This window comes from Erithacus rubecula, assembly GCF_903797595.1.
Source record: "Erithacus rubecula genome assembly, chromosome: 1".
NCBI classification, from domain to species: Eukaryota; Metazoa; Chordata; class Aves; order Passeriformes; family Muscicapidae; genus Erithacus; species Erithacus rubecula.
In genome coordinates, this window is record NC_136658.1 from 42,748,971 (window position 1) to 42,770,668 (window position 21,698).

At 40.4% G+C, this 21,698-nt stretch overlaps 1 protein-coding gene across 3 annotated transcripts; it reads right to left on the reverse strand.

The window, feature by feature from the left end:
• Positions 1–2: 2 nt before the first annotated feature.
• LOC306804583 (arylsulfatase D-like) lies at positions 3–14,250 on the reverse strand. 3 transcript variants are annotated; one of them, XM_079311375.1, is made up of 11 exons: positions 14,102–14,250; positions 11,753–11,841; positions 11,110–11,259; positions 9,110–9,231; positions 7,592–7,714; positions 3,980–4,403; positions 3,123–3,259; positions 1,742–1,876; positions 1,201–1,363; positions 806–927; positions 3–512 (listed from the first exon to the last, which is right to left on the reverse strand). In XM_079311375.1, exons 2-11 carry the CDS (start codon positions 11,776–11,778, stop codon positions 142–144), a joined length of 1,773 nt encoding a protein of 590 aa, XP_079167501.1. In that variant the 5' UTR covers positions 11,779–11,841; positions 14,102–14,250; the 3' UTR covers positions 3–141. The 3 variants fall into 3 exon arrangements, with proteins under 3 accessions (XP_079167501.1, XP_079167502.1, XP_079167503.1); XM_079311376.1 differs by lacking the exon at positions 14,102–14,250 and adding an exon at positions 13,664–13,854; XM_079311377.1 differs by lacking the exon at positions 7,592–7,714.
• Between the last annotated feature and the right edge of the window lie 7,448 nt (positions 14,251–21,698).

Here is a 21,698-nt window from a genome sequence, read left to right on the forward strand (position 1 = left end):
TGTCCAGCTTAAAGCTACCATTACTAAATACTGTGCCATTCACTGGAACAATTATTTTATGAAGGCTCAGTTTAGAGGAGCAAATGACCCATGTATCAACACCCCCAAAGGAAACACTCTAAATACATTTTTGAGAAAGTATTATAGTTCAGCAAGTTTATTGTCATCCTCCTTATCACACCAACAGAAGGGGAATGTTCCACAGCACGGCTGCAGCCAGGGCTTCCACACCACATTGGACACAGAGAGCTGCTGTGGGACTGGAGCCAGCGTCCTGCGATGCTCCTCGATGGCTCTGCCCATCCTCCTTATGACCGTGTCAAAGAGGGGCTCTGTGTCAGCAGAGAGAGGGTTGGCTTCAGAAGGGTCTTGCGAGAGCTCAAACAGCAGTGGAGGCTCATGATGGGTCACTCCTTCCCCAAAGCACGGGCAAAATCCTCTCTCATAACAGGCCCCAGCTCCGGGAGGACTGAAGATGGGAGTCACATAATGAGCTTTCCAGACAGCTCCAGCTGGCAGGAAAGAAAGAATCACAGAAGGCTGGTTATAACACTGTTATATTTGAATCTGAACGTTTCAGTGAATGTTTTTCTAGAGTTCATTTCTGGATGCACTTCAGCTCTACACTTATTAGTTAATGTAGTAATTTATTTTCTCCTGCTGCTGTACAATACAGGCAGTGCTAGTAAGCTCTTTACCACATTACCCCTGAACTACGTGGAAAGATGGAATCCCAGAAGACATGTGTTAGAGCAATGTGCCCTCCTGTAGCCCGAGTGTGAGTGGGAGGGAGCAGTGCACTCACTGTCCTTGTGGTGCCAGCGCACGGCGTGTAGGTGGGCGCCGCAGTAATGGAACAGGAACTCGTGCTCCGAGCGCGCCTCCGCTCCCCGCAGCAGCGGCAGCAGGTCCCGGCCATCCACCACCCTGCACGAGAGAACACCAAGGGCTGAGGGGCTGGACACGGCTGTGCTGCTCCTGCACACCCCTGGAGCTGGACAAGAAAGAGCATTGCAGAAGGTGGATGCTAGGGGGTGAATCTCAAGGGTAGAGAAGAGGTGACTGAGCTCGTAGACATTGATGCGCCTAGAAAAGCAGCAGGACTGAGAAAGAAAGCGTCAAACTCTTGGCATGTGTTTCCAAGCTAGATTTGCCATTGTTTTGGGAAAGAAGGAGGAATAAAGATGCTTTTGTTTGTACCTGTCCTGGGGCACTGTCCCTCCAGCCAAATGAACTAATGTAGGATAAATATCCATAAGGCTTGTAGGTTCATCAATAACTTTGCCTGCAGGTAACACTCCTGGCCATCTAAATATCCCTGGAACACGGATTCCTCCTTCCCATCCTGCCATAGCTTTTCCACCTTTTGTTACATAAAAAGAAAAAAAAAAGGAAAAGGTTGATTTAAAATAAAGAGAATTTTGGCACTAATTTTATTGTATTATCACGCTACCTTGATAAGCCTTCTTTACTCTTTTGCTTTTGCTGCTAGGCTCCTACTGAGATTAGTGAAAGTGTGTTCAGTAGATCAGACCTTGGCAATCTGAGAATTCACGCTTATAAAGGACACCTGCCCAAGTTAGAATTTATATTGTTATGTGTCTAATTATGTTAGATATATTTGCTTCCTGGTGATAAACCAATGCTACTTCTTGAGTGTACAATCTTACTTAAGCCTTAGTGGTGTCCTAAGTTTCTTACTAGTTGTTGCTGGGTTGTCACTGTTCCTGACAGCTCTTACCTTTGTATATTCCATTCCAGCCACCCAGCTGCCTTTCCCCTTCTTGTCTTTCCAGCCATCCACCATGATCAGAGGCAAAGTAAACCAGTGTAGTATCTTTCAAGCCTTCCTTGTTGATAGCATCTAGAACCTGGCCTGTAAACACAAGAATATGTGTATATTAAAAAAGCAAAAATATCCCTCATACTGCATAAATTTTAATATCTGACTTGTAAACATTTACCAGTGTAATTTCTTATCAACCTAAGGCTGCTCATTGTTTAAGATTTTTTAAGATTGATATTTGTAGTTATGATTTCATTGTCTCTAAAAGCATAGAAAATTTGTGATGTGTTGTAACCACTTTATGATTGGTATTTTAACAAGGAGTGCAAGAACCACGGTCACAGACAAGAGGCCTGTATTATCAAGGGCAAAAACTAACATGTACTGTAAAATATGGAAAGAAATTATGATCTAAGGCCCCAAAAGTTAGTGTCTGCATCAGTGGTGGCCATCATGAAAAATATGGAAAAAACCTTTACCCTTATCTTATATTGTCTGTTGTAGATCACAGTTAGGATTTGTGTTTCATTACTGCATGGATGTAATATGCATTAATAACAAAGTGTCTTTAAATTTAAAAGTAATTTTTGAGCTGTTTCTGATGTCCTTAATTATATTTGCTGTGTGTAAAGGTTTGACAGTTAGGTTTGAAACCAAATTTTTCCTGTATGTGTACCTGACTTTTCTCTCTTTTGCAAATACTGTGGATACTTTTTGTCCATCATGACTGAATGATAAATAATTCCCCTTCCCCTCTAGAAAAACAGGCTGAAAAATAACATGAATCTTATCATGGGGGGCATACCAGATAACACTGATGAACATTTCTGGATTTATGATTGTGGCCGAAAAATATTCAGTATTCTGCTTAATACAGCAGTCATAAATAAATAACCTGTTTTTTTTTCATCTGAAATGAATTTGCTTATCTATTTTATCACCAGCTGATGTATCCTACTAAGAAATGGCTATAAGAGGCTGAAATGCCTGGTCTTTACTAATCATAGAAAATAATAAAATAATTATAAGTAATTATCACATATTTGATAAGAAGAACAGGAGAGCTCCTTGACAGGAGCTAATGGGACATGGTTAAAACTGGTAAACACTTGACCAAAAAGAAAACCAAAAAGTGAACATTTGGCCTAAGACTGAAGACAGTAAAAACCAACATTATAAATTAACAGTGCTCACACAAGATTGACAGAAGCTCATGGAATGCTTATACTTACGTTGTACAGGCTTTTATCATCTTCCTTGTTATTTTAATAAAAAAAAATATTTAGATCTAGGTATTAGATAGTTGGAGATATTGTTATGTGCTGTGTTGACTTACCCACCATCCAGTCCATCTCTTCCACATTGTCTCCATATAAACCATGTCTGCTCTTCCCAAGAAACTTGTCCATGGTGAGGAGAGGGGTGTGGGAATGCAAAAAGGAAAGAAAGAGGAGAAATGGCTTGTGCTTATTCCTACAAAACAGAAATCAACACTTTTATTAGGGAGGAAGGTTCTCAATGCAGATCAGTTGTAGTGAAAAATACAGGGTTTTTTTAATAGATATTTCAATAATCCCTTCAGAAACACCTTACTTTGTAAAATGATATAATCCAGTGATTAGGATCTCATACAATAATTTTGGATGTATATAAAATTATCCCTTTTCTACCCTGAATCACAGATAGAAAACTTCCAGATTGAAGATCCACTTTCTGCTATTGCAAAGCACCACTCTGTTACTGAAGGCAGCAGGTTCATCTCCTGCCAGCTGTTACCCACTTATCAGTCCATATGATGAGGCTACATCACAGCTCTGATTCTCCTTCCCTGGCCCACACATACATTTCTGACATCACCTGAAATTCCTTAAAGCTGCAATGCTGGTCTCATTGATAGGTAGACATATTTCTTAAATACAGCCTAGAAATATTCAATACAACCCATGGAAACTGGTAAGTTTTAATGAAGCTAGGAATAAGAGACAACCTTAAGCAGCAGCTTTTTTTTTCTTTCCAATTACATGATATAATTATTGATATTATTTAAAATGAATAAAAATAACTATATATAATCCTATGTAATATTGTATAAATAATAACAATTTATGAAGACATGAAAAAGGAATGTGCTGCTTACAAGTTGCAAAATGTGCAAGAACCAAGAAATTTGTGTTCAAAGAAAGTCCACTTCACCTTTCAATAAATGAGATAGACTCTTTCAAGATAAGGGATGTAGTTCTTTCTGTCACCATTGGCTGCTCAGTAATTTCATGGTTTCTCATCATAATGCAGTTCCAGTGCCGTACAAATCCATAACTTGAGAACCAGGATATGAAGAAGAGGAGACTAAACCCAGCAAGGCAGGTCAGTGTTTTCCAGTGGACTGAAATCAAGCCAGTCAGTCTTCCAAGCACAGCAGTGAGTGTAATGAGACCAATCACTTGGGTGGAAATCCAGAGTTTCCTTCTAAAGGCTCTGTCCATCTCTGGTGTTTCTGTTGGCTCACAGTCACTTATTAGTGTAAAAGGCATCCCATAGAAATAGTCAAATCCATGTTTTAAAGGATGATGGCAATGGTCATTGCGGGATTCACAGTTAACACCTAGATGCCACTTCCCTGAAAATAGATGTTATTAAATATAAAGAAATAATATTTGAAAAGAATGGACTTTTCCTTACGCAAAAATTTTCTCAAAAAGTAGCTGGTTCTTTCCTGCTTGTCATAATTTGTTCATCATATCCAGAAATACACCAGTAGTATATACATACACTAGATCTATCTATCTATCTATCTATCTATCTATCTATCTATCTATCTATCTATCTATCTATCTATCTATCTAATCTATATCTATATCTATATCTGTATCAATCTATATCTATATCTCTATATATAGTTATATAATGGGATTGACTAAAGTAAACATCTAAATTTATAAATTTTCAACGCATTTATTGGTGCTCTTTATATATATATCCATGCCCTGCAGCTTTGATCAAACATTAAAAAAAAACAAAACAAAGGAAATTGATAAAAATTCCAAACTGAGCAAAAATATATGGCCTTCCTGGCTATCTGTCAAAAGTATCAAATAGGAAGAAGCTGTCCTTTTGTAAGCATAGGGAAAAATAACCTTGTTTTCTTGTCTCTTCACCTTCAAAATGCTGTGTAGACTTGTTCCTTGGAGGTTTTAAAACACTTGATGTCAGGACTATGGCAACACTCAGTGTTGGTGCCAGATTGATAAGGGGAGCTATGGATAGAGTAGTCAAACTGGCAGGTCATGTAACAGTTTGCCAGACAAACCATTGGTTCCAGAAAAACTTGAGCTCAGGAGATCGGTATTTCTTATGAAGTAATAAATTTGTAAATAACTTTGATGGTCATTGTATCTCCATATACTGAATGAGAGCAAAAGACTTTGTTTTATAAATATTTTTTTTGCTATTTATTTGTGTTTAATTAAATTGTAAAAAGTCAAAGTCTACTTCTTTCAGATACTGAAGTCTTCATGTATCAGAAGAAACACCTTTTACAACACAATTTGTTCTTCATTATGAACATGTCAACTTCTATCATGAATGGAACATCAAAACCATGCTTTTGCTTCCCCTCCAGTCTATTAAAACAGACTAGTGAAGCACTTGCATAATGACATAACAAATTGTCTTGTTGGTTCAAACACTGAGTTTTGAGAATGTCTGAATTGAGTGAACAAAATCTACTACTCATCAGAGGTTTAATTGCATTTTATACAGATCTTGGATGTCAGATCAAAATGGACATTAATAATTTTTCTTGAAAATGTATTTGAAGCTGTTATTGTAGAAAGAGGAACTGTGCACTTCCAGGATGATGTTATCCTCAAGAAATGGTTCAGCATGTTATCAGTAGGTGTATAGCAGCCAACCTTGGGTAGGTTTCAATAGAATTGCAGTACATTACAATAGGAGCAGAAAAACTGCCCCAGAGGAGAAAAATTGCTGCTTCTCAGCTGTAAGTATAAAGAAAGAATGGAAGTTCTAGCATAGGTGGATTAATCTCTTTCAGTTAAAATCTCTACTCAGTTTACCTCCAGACGTATTTAGAGCCAGCTGTTGATTGAAACAGGTTTGTAATCAATACATAGATGCATTGGGCATAAATACAGGCACAGATAAAGATTCTTGGAATTCAGATGCACTCCAACACCTAAATCTCCAGCTGAGGCTGATAAAGGTTTATGACACACTAGAACAGAATCAAATTTCCAGAAGCTAAACTAAGTGTATAATTAAGATAAATTAATCTCTGAGGGCTTTAGTTATACAGCATTGGTTTTCTGCCTACAAAGAGCTTTCAAAGCATTTCCCAACAAAAAATCTCATTATCACCTCAAGCTGCAGGTTATTAATAGGATTTAACTTTACAATTAAACTGGTTGTGCTCAGGGCAAAACAATCACAAACAATTCAGGTGAGACTACTTAGTGCTCATTCAGCTGTGGTGACATGGGTAGATGTTAAGATTTTTTGCTTCATGACTTGAATGTAAAATTCTTGTGGTACTTTGTGTGTCACCTATCATTGGTGCTTTCCATCAGCCCCCATGGTGAATTAACCAATATCCATCAATCTGGATAGTCTAAGTGATGCTTTTGGCACCTGTAGTGTGATTTTAGCTGAGATGCCCTCAGGGAAAATGCCTCCCCATTTTGCTTCTGGGAGGCAAGCAGCACAACTCTGCTGCAGAGCAATTCCGTGGGAGAATGGGGACAAATCTGATTGCTTTGCCTGTGGTAACATGCTGAAACCAAGATGGAGCATGCACAGTCTGCTTTATGAGCTGATTAAAACAAGTAAAATTATATTGTTACAGAACTAAGAGGAGATGGAGCTTCAGTAATGTAGAATTTAAATTGCTTGGGAGGGTTCTTTTAGTTATGTCCCATGTGGTTTAGATTTATTCTGTTGAATAAATGCAAATCTATCTCTGCAGTCTGAAGTTTTATTAATAAATTCAGTTGGTCTGTGCAGCTAATATTTTTATGTGCCAGATACAGATTTTGGATTTTGGCATTTTTGGATTTTGGCATTTTTACATGATCAGATGAGGTATGGCAAATAGCTGAAGAATCAGACAGTTTTGTTTGTGCTTTATCTGTGGAACTATGTGGCAAATAATTATTTGAAATAAGACCATGACCAAAAGTTACAACTGTACTAAAAACTAGCACTGTAAAATATAAATTAAAATGAAAGTCACATTGATGCTGAATAAAGAAGTGTTTTTGGGCTGTATTGAAATCTTGGTGAACTACAGTGGCATGCTGTGACTGAAGAAAATAAAAATTGCTTTGTTTCTGATTCTGAAAGGCCCAATCTTGTGACACTATTAAATGTTTCTAATGTTTTCACTAGCAGCTGTTCCCTTTTGTGTGAATTTGCTCTGAACTGTGTAAAACATCATCATGCATATTTAAATGGCATGGATATTTTTACTTTTTTAAAATGGAATGAAGTATTGGGATAAGTATCTTATACCTGGTATAATAATCAGGAATTAATAACATTTTCTGGTACAAATTTTAACAACCACAGCTGTACTTGAAAGTGGTGTGATGGTAAAAATTGCCATCTTTATCTTATGCTTGTTCTTTTAAGAGAGGTACTTTTTGGTCAGGGTTTCTTTTTACATATTATTCTTAATCAGGAAATAAAAATATTCCAACTGAAGCACAAGCAGCTACTAACTAAAGCAAATTGAGTGAGATGTGCAGGTGAAACACATTCAAGAACATCCTTAGGAGAGGAGTGCCCCCTTACCTATCAGTCCTGTGGTGTAGCCTTGGTTCTGCAGTATTTTAGCAAAAGTGGTTTCATTTGGAGGAAGCCCTCCTGAGCCAGCATTCCAAAAAATAACACGGTAATCATTTACAGCATCCATCCCTAAAAATGCAGTAAAAACCAATCTGAGTATAAAGGGTTGAATACTTTCATCCAACATACTTTTTATTCCAATTTCATTGAAATGATAGTGTTAAACATTTGTCCTAGTACTGTTTGTTTGGGAAAATGAATCTAAGACCCTGGACAAGATTAAGAAAGAGCTAAGACTCGCCATAATGCTATTCTTTCCTCTTTGTATCTCATGTTTTTTTTTTCTTTAATTTCATTTCACTTGGAATGACACGGTTGTGTAGGAGATTTTATATGCACAGAGGCACCTAAGTGTATGAAATGCATTGCTTAGTGTGAATGGAGGGCAGGGAGGAGCCTAAGGAGACTTCATCCCCTGCCAGTCTCATACTCCAGCTCACTGGGGGCTGCCAGGGAACTCAGGGTTTCTTGCACAGTGGCATGGCAGTATCTGATCTCTGAGCACCAGAGTAGCTATCTTCTCTCCACCTGCAGGTTTACACTCTCCCATTTAGCATTTTATCCTGGCATAACCCCATTGTACCTTGCTATGTAAAGTTCAGTCTGTCACTGTGGCACTGAACATCTCTGGCCCTGTTGTTACAGTGGGAAAGGGTCTGTGCAAGCCTTTGTGTGTTTTCAAACTACCAGTCTCAGTGGGAGCTGTCATGATAAAAGTAGGATGACACAGCAGCTTCAAAATGCCTCAGGAATGAAGGCTCTGAAGATAATTTGCAATAGAACAAGCATTTGAGGGCTGCTGTTAGAAATACATAGAGCTATTTGTTTTCCATACCTCTTCATCTCAGGGATGCAGTTTGACAGGATAGTGTTTTTTCTTCAAAAACACAACTGGGAAAAATAATATTGCCGTCAAACTGTTATCTCCTAGGACAGATTAATTTTGACAGATACATAAAGAAGCTTTCCCATGAATGACTCGTTCTGCCCCTTGACTGGAGGGAATGGACACACATCTGCACAGGTCTACTCTGCTCCCTGCAGGGCTGAGCTGCTTCTGACATCTGACACCTATGATAAAAATTAATTTAACTAGTGCTTTGTAAGTATGTTGTTACTATTCTTCATGTTTTGTGCAATGACTTTTTTGAATGTAAAATTTTGCTCTAACTCCATCCTGGCTGCAGTCTGTATAATAGAGCACCAAAACATAACCAAAATTTTGCACTGGGTGCTCTGCAGAGCTGGTTCTTTTCTGCTCTGCTTTTTCCCAGGTCAGTTCACAAATACAGAAGCCACCTCAAAGATACTTAGCCCATCTGACATCTCGTGTGTCTCAGTGAGGGAGGAGTGTCTGTGACACCCCTGTTTGCACACCCTGATGTTTTCTGTGCCCGTTGTAAGACATTGCTCTCTCCAGCAATAAAGCAGTGTTCTCAGGCTGTGTGGCTTTGCAAGGCAAACCTGATCGGAGGGGATATCTGCCAGTGAGGAAAGCTGCTCTGCTGGGGGTGCAGAGAGGAGCTGCAGCGATGTGTTGGGTCAGCTTCACTCCTTCCTCTGCCAGGCCATCGATGTTCGGGGTCCTGCAAGTGCAACCAGTGCCACCAGATACCATCCAGAGAGTCTTTCAAGGAAATTAGAAATTATATACTTACCTTTATTTAATTTTCTCAAGTGATTGGGAAATATTTTTCTTTTTCTTTCTTTATTGAAAATCAGTATCTGGATTAATTTGAAGACGACCCTTCTTGGTTTTTTTTTTTGGGTTTTTTTTTGTTTGTGTGTTTGTTTGTTTTTGTTTGTGTGTTTGTTTGTTTTCCATGTCCTGTGAAGAGTCATAGAACTGTAGAATGGTTTGGGCTGGAAGGGACCTTAGATCACAAAGTTCCAACCCCTCTGCCATGGGCAGGAACACTTTTTACAAGATGAGGTTTCTCAGAGCCCCCTCCAGCCTGGCAATGAACACTTCCAAGGATGGGGCACCCACAGTTTGTCCAGATAACATGTTCCAGTGCCTCACCACCCTCACAGCAAAGACCTTTCATTCCTCCAGAGCTGCCTTTCCTGCACTAGCTTCTTAAAGAAGGTTGTATCAGCCTCAGTGTACCAGTGTCATGGCAATTTAGTTGCCACAGGGTGACAGTGCTTGACTAGACAAGATGCTACATGACTTACAGTACAGATAAGGAAGCTAACAAGGTACTTCTATGACATTTGTAATGAAGGGAAAGGGAGAAAAATGGAAAGAAATCCTGCATGTTTTCACACTGTACTGGCAATCTCTCATGCCAACATGAATTAAGCCACAGGGTAAGTAAGTGAGAAGAGGGTATTTTTCAAGCAGCTGGCAACCAACAAAAACAAGCTTGCCTAGCACACTAATTACAGACAAGATAATATCTTACATTTCAGAATACAATGTCCTCTCCCAGTTCAATGTGTGCATACTTCTATTTTAAATTAGATTGATACTCAGTTTTACAATTTTGTTTTTGCAATTATCAGTTCAGTGGTGCTCACAAGAAGGCAAAACCTTCAGTAGGATTTTGAAAGATCCTGAATGTTTTGTTGGTTTGTACTCATACTGTTATAAACTCCTCCCTCAAAGATGTGCTGCCAGGGAACAACATCTGCAGCAAGGTGTCTTACTCTGTACAGCCTTTGGCCAGTGGTGCAGCCCGGGGTAACTTGGCAGAGCAGTGGGTGTAGTTCCACCCTTCAGCACAATTGCCATCTCAGCTGACAAACATTCCTCCTCAAAGGAGCACTAGGTCTGCTTCCCGAACTCCTGTTTCAAAATCCTGCCATTCTTTGCACTGCTGAGAACCAATTGCCAAGAGAGCCCAGATACTTAGGCACCCTGCTAGTATACCCTGAATGTGTACAAAGGAAGTCCATGCCTTGGGGATGGTGCTGTGGAGGCCTGGCTTTGCAGAGCCCTGTCAGCTACCTGTGATCACCAGCTGCCTGTCAGGAACTTGCTGACTGAAGCCTTTCAGGGTAAGATTCCAAGAACTTTGCTGGGTGAGGAGACGGATCATAGCAAATTTGGTTTTGTTCAAACATTACAAGCCAGCAGGCAATACTGTGGCACAATTTTAAAAGAGAAAGCAAATTCAGTCCTTGAGGCTGAAAAGAGAAATATTTCCTGGTAATGTTGCTCATTGAAGTAATTTAACTGTATTTTGATGTGAGACTGGGAAAGAATGGTAACATAGAATTAAAATGAAGTAATGAGTATTGAAAGAGGGGACAATATTACTATCTTTGGGTATAGCTGTTTTTTAAGTGTTAGGCAATTAAGGAATGCACAAGAATGAGTGTCATAGTTAAGCAGCACCACACAGCAGGGCTGGCCCTGGTGATGCCCTGCAGGCTATGAGATCATCCTGGGCAGGGGATTTCAGGTTTACATTGAATATCACACCAGCTGTGTTCACCCTTAAGGTCACTTTCCTTACCTGATGGTATCATTCCCATAGCACCCTACATCCCCTATGCCGAGGTCATCAGCCAGCAGCAGGACAAAGTTTGGCTGTGTGACAGTGGAAGGATGTGTGCATGGTGCTTGCAGAAGCAGACCAAAAATCAGGGGTGTAACCAGGGCTGACCTGAAACACAGAAGAGGGAAAGAAGCCAGTGACCTGGCCATCCATCACTGCCCTGCACATGGCCAGAGACCCTCTGACTGCAGACCAGACCACTCTGAGGATGTGCTGGGTGGTTATCATTTACCCAAACTGATGCAACAAAGAGGACAATGTCAGGACTATAACTTTAAATCTCCTTTCCTGATTGTTTTCAAGTTTCCTGTGAGCAGTCTCATGTGGGAATTTACATGTAGCAGATAGCATACAAGTGATTTTGCTTCATGGCTTTGGGTGTTTATAGAGAGTTGTTCTGGGATGATGAAAATGGGATCAATTTCCTCTGACATAACTTTTGCCCAGATTGTAAAAAAGTTAATAACCAGAAAAAAAACCAAAAATCCCACTGTGAGATAAACAGTGCTTCTCTTTTATAATACAGTATTACATAATTATTAAGCTTCACTCATTTTAGATGTAAGTATGATACAATAGTAACTCATGATTTTTTTCTTACCGATGAGATGTTAGTTGCCAAATCATTTCTGCATTTGGAGGGCTCAAATCCAAGAGTACTTTGTCATAGTTGCATCTTCCTAGTAGCAACTGCAATAAAAATAAAAAAGATTAAAATCTTACTCAAAGCCTGTTAACATTCTGTTTATTTATTCCAGTGCACCTCAGATCAGACCCGAAATAGAGTAAAGGCATTACTGTTATTTTTATTGCTAGCCCTTCACTTATTAGAGGGATTTTTCTTTTTGTGTAAAGTTACCTCAATACAGCAAAATAATTCTATTTTCTTACATGAATCATCTATATAAAAATTACTTATTGTTCAGAAAGGAAAAAATGTGTTTTAAAATCCAGTTCTCAATATAATTTATTTTTGTATAATCATAGACAGTAGCAGCATTGTGCTTTTTCACATAATGTGCTAAGTTTCCTTTCAGACTTATAAGAGGTATTTTTGGTTGTAGAAATTCTAGTAATCTCTTTCCAACAACTATAATTTCTTGGAAGGATGTGTGACCTCCTGTTGTTTAAATCTGGGAATGAAGAGGTTTCTCTGGGGCTTTTCCTTTCACTGTCAGGACAGTCAGATAAACTATTTGAGGACTTTGAAGTAGGGGCTGAGTGAGGTTCTTTCTAAAGCTTTAAAAGAGACTTCTTTGAAATTGCTCCCACACCTGGCTGAAGTGTCCCAAGCATTTCAATTTCATGAATTATGTTTGCTTCATATTTATTTTTGTTTTCCAGAAATTATGTATTAATCAGATTAGTTAATATCCACAGTTCTTGCATTTTATCCATCAACACTACAAGCTTCAATGGCAAAAAAATACATTTCTGTGCTTAGAAAACTGCCATCCAAACACTTGCTTACAAGCTCCAGAGCTGATGCAGCCTTGCTGCCTAGAGATACTCAGTTTCTGTATTTGAGTTTGTGCCTTTGCTGCATCCTGACTTGTTATAGGAAAAGTACAAGAGAGCACCTCAGCAATCTCTAACATTTACATCTTATGAGCCTCCAAAACAGTTGAAGTAAAAGGGAGATGGAAATAATCAGATTTAATTGTGCAGTTGTTTGTCACTGACTGCTTGTGTTTCACAGTAGACACTGATTTAAAGCACAGCCTGGATCTCAAGGCTGAGCTTCCCCAGAAGCTGCCTGTAAAATAGCAGGCAATATTCAGAAAACAGCTACTGGTTTATTAAACTGACTGGTATTACCCCTGTCAAGCCATTTCCTCAGTGGAAGGTGATGGGATTCCAGGCAGAGAAATTGCAAGCAAACAGTCCTCTCTGCTATCTGAACTGAATTCAGCTTAAAACAAAACTCTTTCCTCCCTCTCCCATTGTTAATCCCTCCCCCAAAGTAATTTAGATTTATCCCTTTCTTCACATATTTTAATAATCCTGGGGGTTATAGCTTGCATATCTTTTATATTTTATCAACTGTTTTCCTGTATTGATTCAAAGTTTTAAGTCAGTCTTTACCTTTCCAACAAAATACTTACAAGATACTAAAATCCCATAAGAGAAAATATTCACAGTTTTAGACATACTCATATACACTCTTCTTGAAAATAGTATGCATTTGTGGCATCAGTTTGGCAACACTCAGTGAAAAGTCACACAGTTTATACCACTCAATTCAGTGCTGTTCAATCTGTGAAAATTTCTTTAAAAATTCCTCTTTTGTAGACTTGATACAGATAAAAGCAAACCCAGACTTGTAAACACATAGCCTGCAGCTCTCACTTTGTGCATAGCCTTGTATGAGAGTAATGTTGTTGTAAAGGGAAAAGTATTTTACAAACTTCCTTGAGATATTTTTATCTACAGAAGAAAAAAAAAAATAATCCAAACAGCCATTAGCATTTTCCTGTGTATTTTCCAACATAGTAAGGGAGGAATACAGTACCTGGTGAAGTTATGTGCAAAGCAGGCAGCTGACAGACCGATGATTTAAAACAATTCCAAATTTTTCATGCTGCTACTGCGCAGCGTTTCTGAAGGCAGTCCTGAAATTTGCCCTGGCTGCACGTCCCACAGTTCACCACAGGAAAAGCTTGTTATGCCAGAGCTCCAAGCAGCTGGATGTTCTGGCTTGTCATGGAGTCTCCAGCTGCCTTTTCCCCTGCTGTTTGCACAACTCTGATATTCACACAGGGCATGGGGGTCGGGCTGGGGAACGCCACAGACACAGCTAAAATTCTTTTTGCCTAAAGCACCAGTCTCTCAAGGGACAGGAATGATCTCCTTCAAGTCTGAGGCACTCCTGTGAAAGGTACTATAAATAACAGTTCCCAAAAACCTCTCCTCACTTCCACCTTGGAAAAGAGAAAATCGTTGTACTCACGGAGCAGTTGTTTTTTGTTGTAGAAACAGAAATTGAGCTGATTTCTTCACTTTATGGCAATCCTGAGTTCATGCTGCAGTGAGGTTGTTGTCTCTGCACACGCTGGGAGAAATAGTTTTAGGGTGGGGAGGAAATGCCAGTAAGAGGCTTGAATTTTCTTTTCAGAAAATGAGTCATTCAGCTTCACTTCTGAGTGCTGCCTGTTTCCCAGCCATCGCTCAAAGGGACAAATTAAGGTTACATGCTGGCCAGTGCTTACTTTCTTGAGTTTTTTCTCATGAGAGTCCTCTTGTACTGAGTGTTTTGGGACAGCATGAGTCATTACCCAACAGCAATCTTGCTTTACTAATAGAGAGTTCCCTCCATTGTCGTATCTTATGAGAGAAGGGAGATGTTGTGGTGAGCTGAAGGTATCAATTGCAATGCTCAGTGCTAAGGCTGGATTGCTAATGGAGTGCCTCTGAGGCAAGATACAGCACCATAGGTGATCCCTTCCCTGTTTCCTCCCACAACATTAGCATGCTGGAGTGGTTACAGCCAACATGCACAGGAGTGATGTGCCTGCTTCGACTTCTCTCTGTCTGCTTCCTGCACAGCAGAATCCCAGTCTGCACCTCTCTAGTTCCAATTCCCCTCATTGAGCCTTTAGCACTGCAAGGATTCATTAAGGTCTACAGGATTTCTTGTTGTCTGATGCCCTCTACTGCTGCATGCTTTCTAAAAAGAAACACCTTCTGAGCTGCTCCTGGGTTTTGCTGTCCAGGTTGCAATCAATCCCTGCAGGGCCTTGTTGACAGCGAATCTCTTTTGCAGCTGGGGCCATCCTCACAATTCTTATATCCTTGTTGAGTTTCCAGGACTTCTTGCAAGTTCAAACCACAAGCTCTTATTGCTATGTTATTTGCTAAATTTAGAATAAAATGGAAAGCTTTCTTTAAGCAGAAAATGGAATGCATGTCTGCAGTTACACTGCAGGAATATGCCTTTGGTGTCTTTTACACAACCCTCTTCAAACACAGAGAGAGCCAGATCAGTTTGCTGCTCTGAGCAACACTTGTTGAAGGCTGGCTGCTGGGAATTGCCACTGCCCACACCTATGGTGCTAGGAAGTTAAATGAAGAAGGGTTGTTCTTGCGGTCTAAAGATTTTCAGAGTGACAACTTGTGCCCATTTTGGTGTTTGATCTTTGAAGGAGGGAAATATGAGAGGGAAGAGGGCATTCCCTCTTACTGGTGCTACTTAAAGGTGATGTTTTTAAAATGTCTAGGCAAAGCTAATTCTGTTCCCAACCAATGAACTGAATTGGCACTAGCAAGTTTTCTTGGGGAAATCTTTAAAAAATCTGTATTTTCTCAGAATGTGGAAAGAATTACAAATTTTGCAGAAGCCTTGCATACTCCTGTCTTTTTCCCTCATTCTCTTTACTGAGTACCAGAGGCAGTAATGCTCTGTGATGCAATTGAAGTGCTTCAAAGCCCGAGCTGAAGGCCCAAGTTAGTGGGGTTTGATGCAGGATAAAATGATTAAAGGGCTCCCTCTAGCGATTTCTGTGTGTCTCAGAGTACAGGGGATCCATACTCACCTTTCTGAAAGCCATTGCACAATGATGTTGTGATGCTATTTCTTGGAGCTCTGATCTACTCTAGGTCTTCAAGGCCTGGATGCCCAGGAGCAATTGCAGAGCCTTACCTGTTGTCCTGTAGCATGCAGTACTGAGAAGAAGCCTGGTTCATGTATTCCACTGCTCTGCAACATGAGCCAAACTGAGGAGGTGGGGGTGAGTGGGAGAGGTACTTCAAAAGTGCTTTCCTGGTCTGGGGTAGAGCAGTCATTCATATGCCCCAATAACTGTCTAAGGTTGACTTACATCTAGTAAGTAATGCAAGTAATACACTTAGAAGGCTGTAATTCAATTAATTGTCCACATAGTTTCCAATAGAAGACATAATCCACTGATGTTTCCTCCTATACCACAGAATGGGTTCATATCACCTGGGTTTCACTACAAAAAGTTAACTATTCACATCAAAGCCTGCCCTCTAGACTCTATGATCAATGGTGAAAAACAGTCACATTAAGGGCAGTCCAGCTGTCCTATAATGCTGTTCTAGGATGAGAAGAAATATTCTTTGAAGGTTCCAGTCCAATGCCTGTACAGAGTGACTTTGTATGGCTCTATATTCAAGTTATATTGGAATTGGTTAAAGTGATACCAAACCATACTGTTAGCAATTCTAGTAGCAGATCAAACAAATGAATACTGCCATACAAAACTACCTGGGGGTGCTGGTACAGCCGACTGAACATGAGCCAGCAGTGTGCCCTGCTGGCCAAGAAGGCCAATGGCATCCTGGACAGTATCAGGAACAGTGTGGCCAGCAGCAGCAGGGAGGTCATTTTCCCCCTGTACTCAGCACTGGTGAGGTCACACCTCGAGTGCTGTGTCCAGTTCTGTCCCCTCAGTTTAGGAAGGACATTGAGACACTTGAGTGTGTCCAGAGGAGGGAACAAGGTGAGGGGCTTGGAACACAAACCCTGTGAAGAATGACTGAGGGAGCTGGGGGTATTTATCCTGGAGAAAAGGAGGCTCAGGGGTGACCTTATCACTCTCTACAACTCCCTGAAAGGTGGCTGTAGTCAGGTGAGGTTGGTCTCTTTCATAATGACAGAATATGATCCTCAAGTCTCAAGCTACACCAAGAGAAATATAGGTTGGGTACTAGGAAAAAGTTTTTTACAGAAGGAATGATCAAGTACTGGAATGGTGTGCCCAGAGAGGTGGTGGAGTCACCATCCCTGAATGTGTTTAAAAAGAGACCAGATGTGGCACACAGTGTCATGGTCTAGTTGAGGTGTTAGGGCATGTGTTGGACTAGAGGATCTTAAAGGTCTCTTCCAACCTAGTCATTCTGTGAATTCTATGAATTCTGTGAATTCTGTGATTCTGAGATGTGCCATTTAGCTGCCCTGGGGTATATGTGTTGGCAGAACATTTGACGTGAAGAAGATTTACCTCTGGTGATTCAAAAGCCTGCAGACTCTGCTACAGTTTTGGCTGCCTAAGTAGCTCTGTGAAGTTGGGATGAATCGTGTACTGGGACTAAAATGACTTGCATTTCATCTGAATCATGTTTTGTGGCTTCCAGTACTTTGGTAACATGTTCAGTTTTTATAGTGCTTGTGTATCTCTCTACCCAGGAGTTCACTAAAAGTGTCTCTTGGACTAGCATGGCCAGTTCAGAGGGTGTGCAGAAGAAACGGCCTCTGCAGAGGCAGTGAGTCTGGTCCCAGGACAGCTTTTGCTGCTGGATGAGTGGGTAGTGGAAGTTAGATCTGTGTCTATGGGTTAAATAAATGTATGACAGCTCAGCTGAGTTGAATGCAGCTGGTCTCAGTTTGGTAGGAAAAAGGATTTTGTAACAGAATTGAGGAAAAGGTTCTGCCTTTCTATTGCAGGTGCAAATAGACAGACCCAGAGGCAGAACTTGCCACTGCCACTGCTGAGGATATCCCCAAACAGTACTGGAGACCTGAATCTTTCTTCCTATGCAAAGAAAAGGCCTGACTGCAAAGTCAAGATAAAGCAGTACTATAACTATCCATGCATGTCTTACATGACTGGGATTTTTGATTTTGTTCAGAAGAAGAAAAAATAAATTAATACAATAAAAATTTAAAAATATGGAAAGAGAAAGAGAGAAATTATTGCACCTGTGCAGTTGGCCAATATTTAAAGGTAATTGAGAGATTCAAATAAATTGATTTTCATATATAGACTATTGTACAAATAGTTGAGAGTACTTGTATACATTCCCTTTTTACAGAACATCCTGGGTAATGTCAGTTGGTACAGCCTGTCTCTGCAAGAGAGCTGCTCCATCCCTCTAACCATCGTGGTGTCCCTTCCCTGGGCTCACTCCAACAGGTCCATGTCCTGCCTGTGCTGGCCCCAGAGCTGATGCAGCCCTGCAGGTGGGGTCTCACAGAGCAGAGGGGCAGAATTCCCTTCCTCACCCTGCTGCTTTTGATGCAGCCCAGGACATGTTTGGCTTTCTGGGCTCTAAGAGCACACTGGTGGATCAAGTCCAGCCTCTCACCCACAAGCACTCCCAAGTCCTTTTCAGCCAGGCTGCTCTTGATCTGTTAATCCCCTTAAATGTCAAGTTATAAATCATGCCATGAAGACTATCCTCTTTAATTTGTTTTTATATGCCATAATCTGCTTATTCTAAATTTGGATGGCTACATTGTGCGAGGTGTTAACTTGAGTGTCTTTTAATCACAGAGAAAAAAAAGTAATTTTCGGTATGATTCACCTCAGCCATGAATCATTTACATAAGTAAAAGTCAAACTGACACAGGAGTGCCTGTTTCTCCCCATGGACCACAGTTGGGTACCAGATGCTTACCTCAAAACATGGAGACCTCATGGCAGATGCTGATGTCTTCAGTAAGCCAGAAGAACCTTGTCCTGAATGTTTTAAGAAAGTCGATGTGTTCTCCTATACTCATAGCCTTAGGGTAAGAAAATTGAGCAATAAGACTCTGTTTAGCCACAACAGTGTGTAATGTTGCCATTCTGCATGGCTCTTCTGCACAGACAGGAAGTTTGTGTATCCCAAGGGATCAGTTTCACAATCCCTTTGTGAAGAGAACTAATGAATATATAGAAGCAATCACCATCTCTAAAAAAGCAAGTACTTGAGCAGACTAAAACAACATACCAGCTCTAAAGATGTGAATTAGATAGTAGGATCAAAGGGATGGTGTTTGCATTGTTCCCAGTTAAACAGAAAAGAGGTTTTCAGCTAAAATGAAAGGTGTATTAGAAACTAATGAAAATGTGAAGATAGCTACAGACACTCAGGTAATGCCTTCAAAGACTTCAGATACTTATGACAATACAAGGACTTCTTTTTCTTCTTGCCTCTGTCATATTAAATCAAGGTGAAAAACGGATTTATAGAAAATTTCTCAAAGAATTGGCTTTTAAATCACAGAAAAAATATTCTTCTTCCCAGCCTTGTTTTTCAACCTGGTTAGCAAGAAAAAAACAAAACAAAGCTTTTGGCTGTTCAGAGGTTGGAGAAGGATGGTGGGAAATTAGGGGTGAATAAATTATGATTTCTCATACCAGGCTGAGCTTACATACATATTGAGAATGTTTAGACTCAGGTATGTGAATAGAGGGAAGTGAGAATTGATAACAAGGTGAGCCTAATCCCATTAAAATAGTGACCAAAATTCTTAAAATGTTAGTGAGCGTTGGTGTGATTCTTGGGGCTGTCCTGAACAGGAGTTGGATTTTGATGATCCTTGTAAATCCCTTTGAATTCAGGATATTCTATGATTCTAAGATTATTCCTAGAAGTAACTCATAATTAATCCTAGAATCTGGCAGAAAAGCTTACTTCACTGGCACTGGTGTTCCAGAACCTTTTTTGTTCCTTTTCCTCTTTTTCTTTCTGTTTTCCCCATTTTGTTTTTCCCATTTTCCGTTTGCAGTCAGTACACTGGGTTTACAGGCGAGAGGAATGTCCCTGAGCAGCTCATTGTGCTGGGATGGAAAGGGACAGGAGCTGTGGCTCAGTGCCCTCAGGGGGGACAGACTGCTCACACCCACAGTCCTTATGGGACTCTGCTCTCTGGTGGTGATGACTGTGTGAGGATATCCAACAAAAACTAACGATGGAGGCAGCAAAATTATCTTCATCCCATCCTTTTTTTTTTTTTTTTTTTTTTTTCTGCCATGTTCTGAGTATTGTAGGGATAAATGCAAGAGAGTACAGAGTGAAATAAAGCTGGATGAAGGGATACTACATGTAAAGAAAGAAAGAAAATAAGAGATGGAAAAAGTAGCAGACTACATGCTTGTTCTGTTTCCACTGCTCACTGCATACACTGATGGTGGAAGATGTATTTCTGGCAGCCTAAGAGGTAGGGAATTGTACCATCATCCTTTCACAGACAAATAATGTCAGACTCAACCACATTTCTCATCTGCCTGCTGTGCTTGTTTGCATCAGCCCTGACTCACTTCCAGTGCAGCAGCCCAACAGAGCATCACTGGTGTTACTTTAAAGGTTGAGCATTGGTAATTTTGGCTGGTATTTGTGACTGATAATTGAATAGAGATGTAAGTACGACCCATCATGAACTTCCTCTCAAAAAAATTACCAGTTGTGATTAAATGCCACCCTAACACAGGGCAGAAAGGTTGCACGGAGCAGTGGAGTCAGTGGGGAAGACAGGCAGCAGCAGCAGCATGACAGTCCTTCTGCTGTTGTCTCATTTTCACTCATCCCTTCCACACAGCCACATCTCAGTTACCTCTCCCACTTGCCGTCACTTGTCAGATGTGCACTTCACCCCATCCACTCACTTTGCTCTTGCTCATGGAGAGATGGAAAATCTACTCTTTGAAGAAAGAAAAAAAAAAAATCAACAGTGTTTATTTCAAAACAGACTCGTTTAGCTTTTCAAATCCCTGTCATCTTTGTGACTTTCCTGTTCTGAAGATGCACAAAGTTAGGTAAGAAATCCTGAGACAGCAGTTTCCCACTAGACAGTGCTTATCTGCTCTCCTCTGGCAAAACTTTCCCTCTTACTCTTCCCCCTTTAAAAATGCTAGGTCTGCTCTCCAGTGGTGCCAGGTATTATGTTTTTGAGCTCCCTTAATGTCAAGACAAACACTTTCTAAGAACAGGTAGAACTGTCACCAACCCTTCCACAGCTACATTAATTAGTTTCTATGAGATTTCTGGAGAATGGAGCTCCCATTTTTAGTGGAGGAAATGGAAACAGGCCCCTGGATATCATGTCTCCAACCTCCACCAAATGTTCCAATGCAAAGCTAAATGCTCATAGTGAAGATGGGCCAGAGTTGTATTTGCAGTCTCAGTCCTGGTACCTGGAGCAGAAGTTAGCTGATATACTCTCACATTGCCCTTCCCATTAAGATCCCTGTCACATTCATTGCACACAATGTCCAGCACCCAAGCAATGATTTAAGAACTTTCCCTCATACTTTTTCTTGGCTGACTGCACAATTCTAATTATATTTGCCTCCAGATCAGAATTTATTTCCTCCGGGGCTTTTTCAGAGTATTTGTTGCTGTACTATTTCCACACCAGGATTCCAGCATAAATATACAGCCCTCCATGTATTCAAAGCATGCTCCTGCTAATTTCAGTTGCAGCTGGGTGTTTCAACACTTCTGCAAATGAGACCACAAGGGCATCAGTCAGTCAGACAGAGAATGAGGAACATTCACTCAGTGACCACCTGTGAAAAATCTTGTTTAAGGAACTCTACAGCAAAGGCTAGGGCAGTCTGGAAATTTTTAGACAAAGCAGAGCTTTGTCAAAACCACAGTTTGTGGAGTCCAGCATGTTCTCCTTGAAATATTTCAGACTGAACAAACTGTTATGAAACTGAAAATTATGTCTAGAGGGAACTCATCTTAGATTTCCAAAAGGGCTGTTGGATGCTGAGCCAGGGAAATTGAAAGTGGAAGTCTCCAGATTCAAAGGAGCTCATCAACACTTCTCCTTAGGCTGAGAAGCTTTGGAAAGCAAGTACCCTGAGAACAGTTGG

Excerpts from the sequence above, each read along its gene's own strand:
- LOC306804583 (XM_079311375.1), bottom strand. The coding sequence starts at position 11,778 with ATGATTTGGCAACTAACATCTCATCG. Across the intron at positions 4,404-7,591 it reads CTACACCACAGGACTGATAG|GGAAGTGGCATCTAGGTGTT; the intron begins GTAAGGGGGCAC and ends ATCTATTTTCAG. Across the intron at positions 1,877-3,122 it reads AGAGATGGACTGGATGGTGG|GCCAGGTTCTAGATGCTATC; the intron begins GTAAGTCAACAC and ends TTGTGTTTACAG.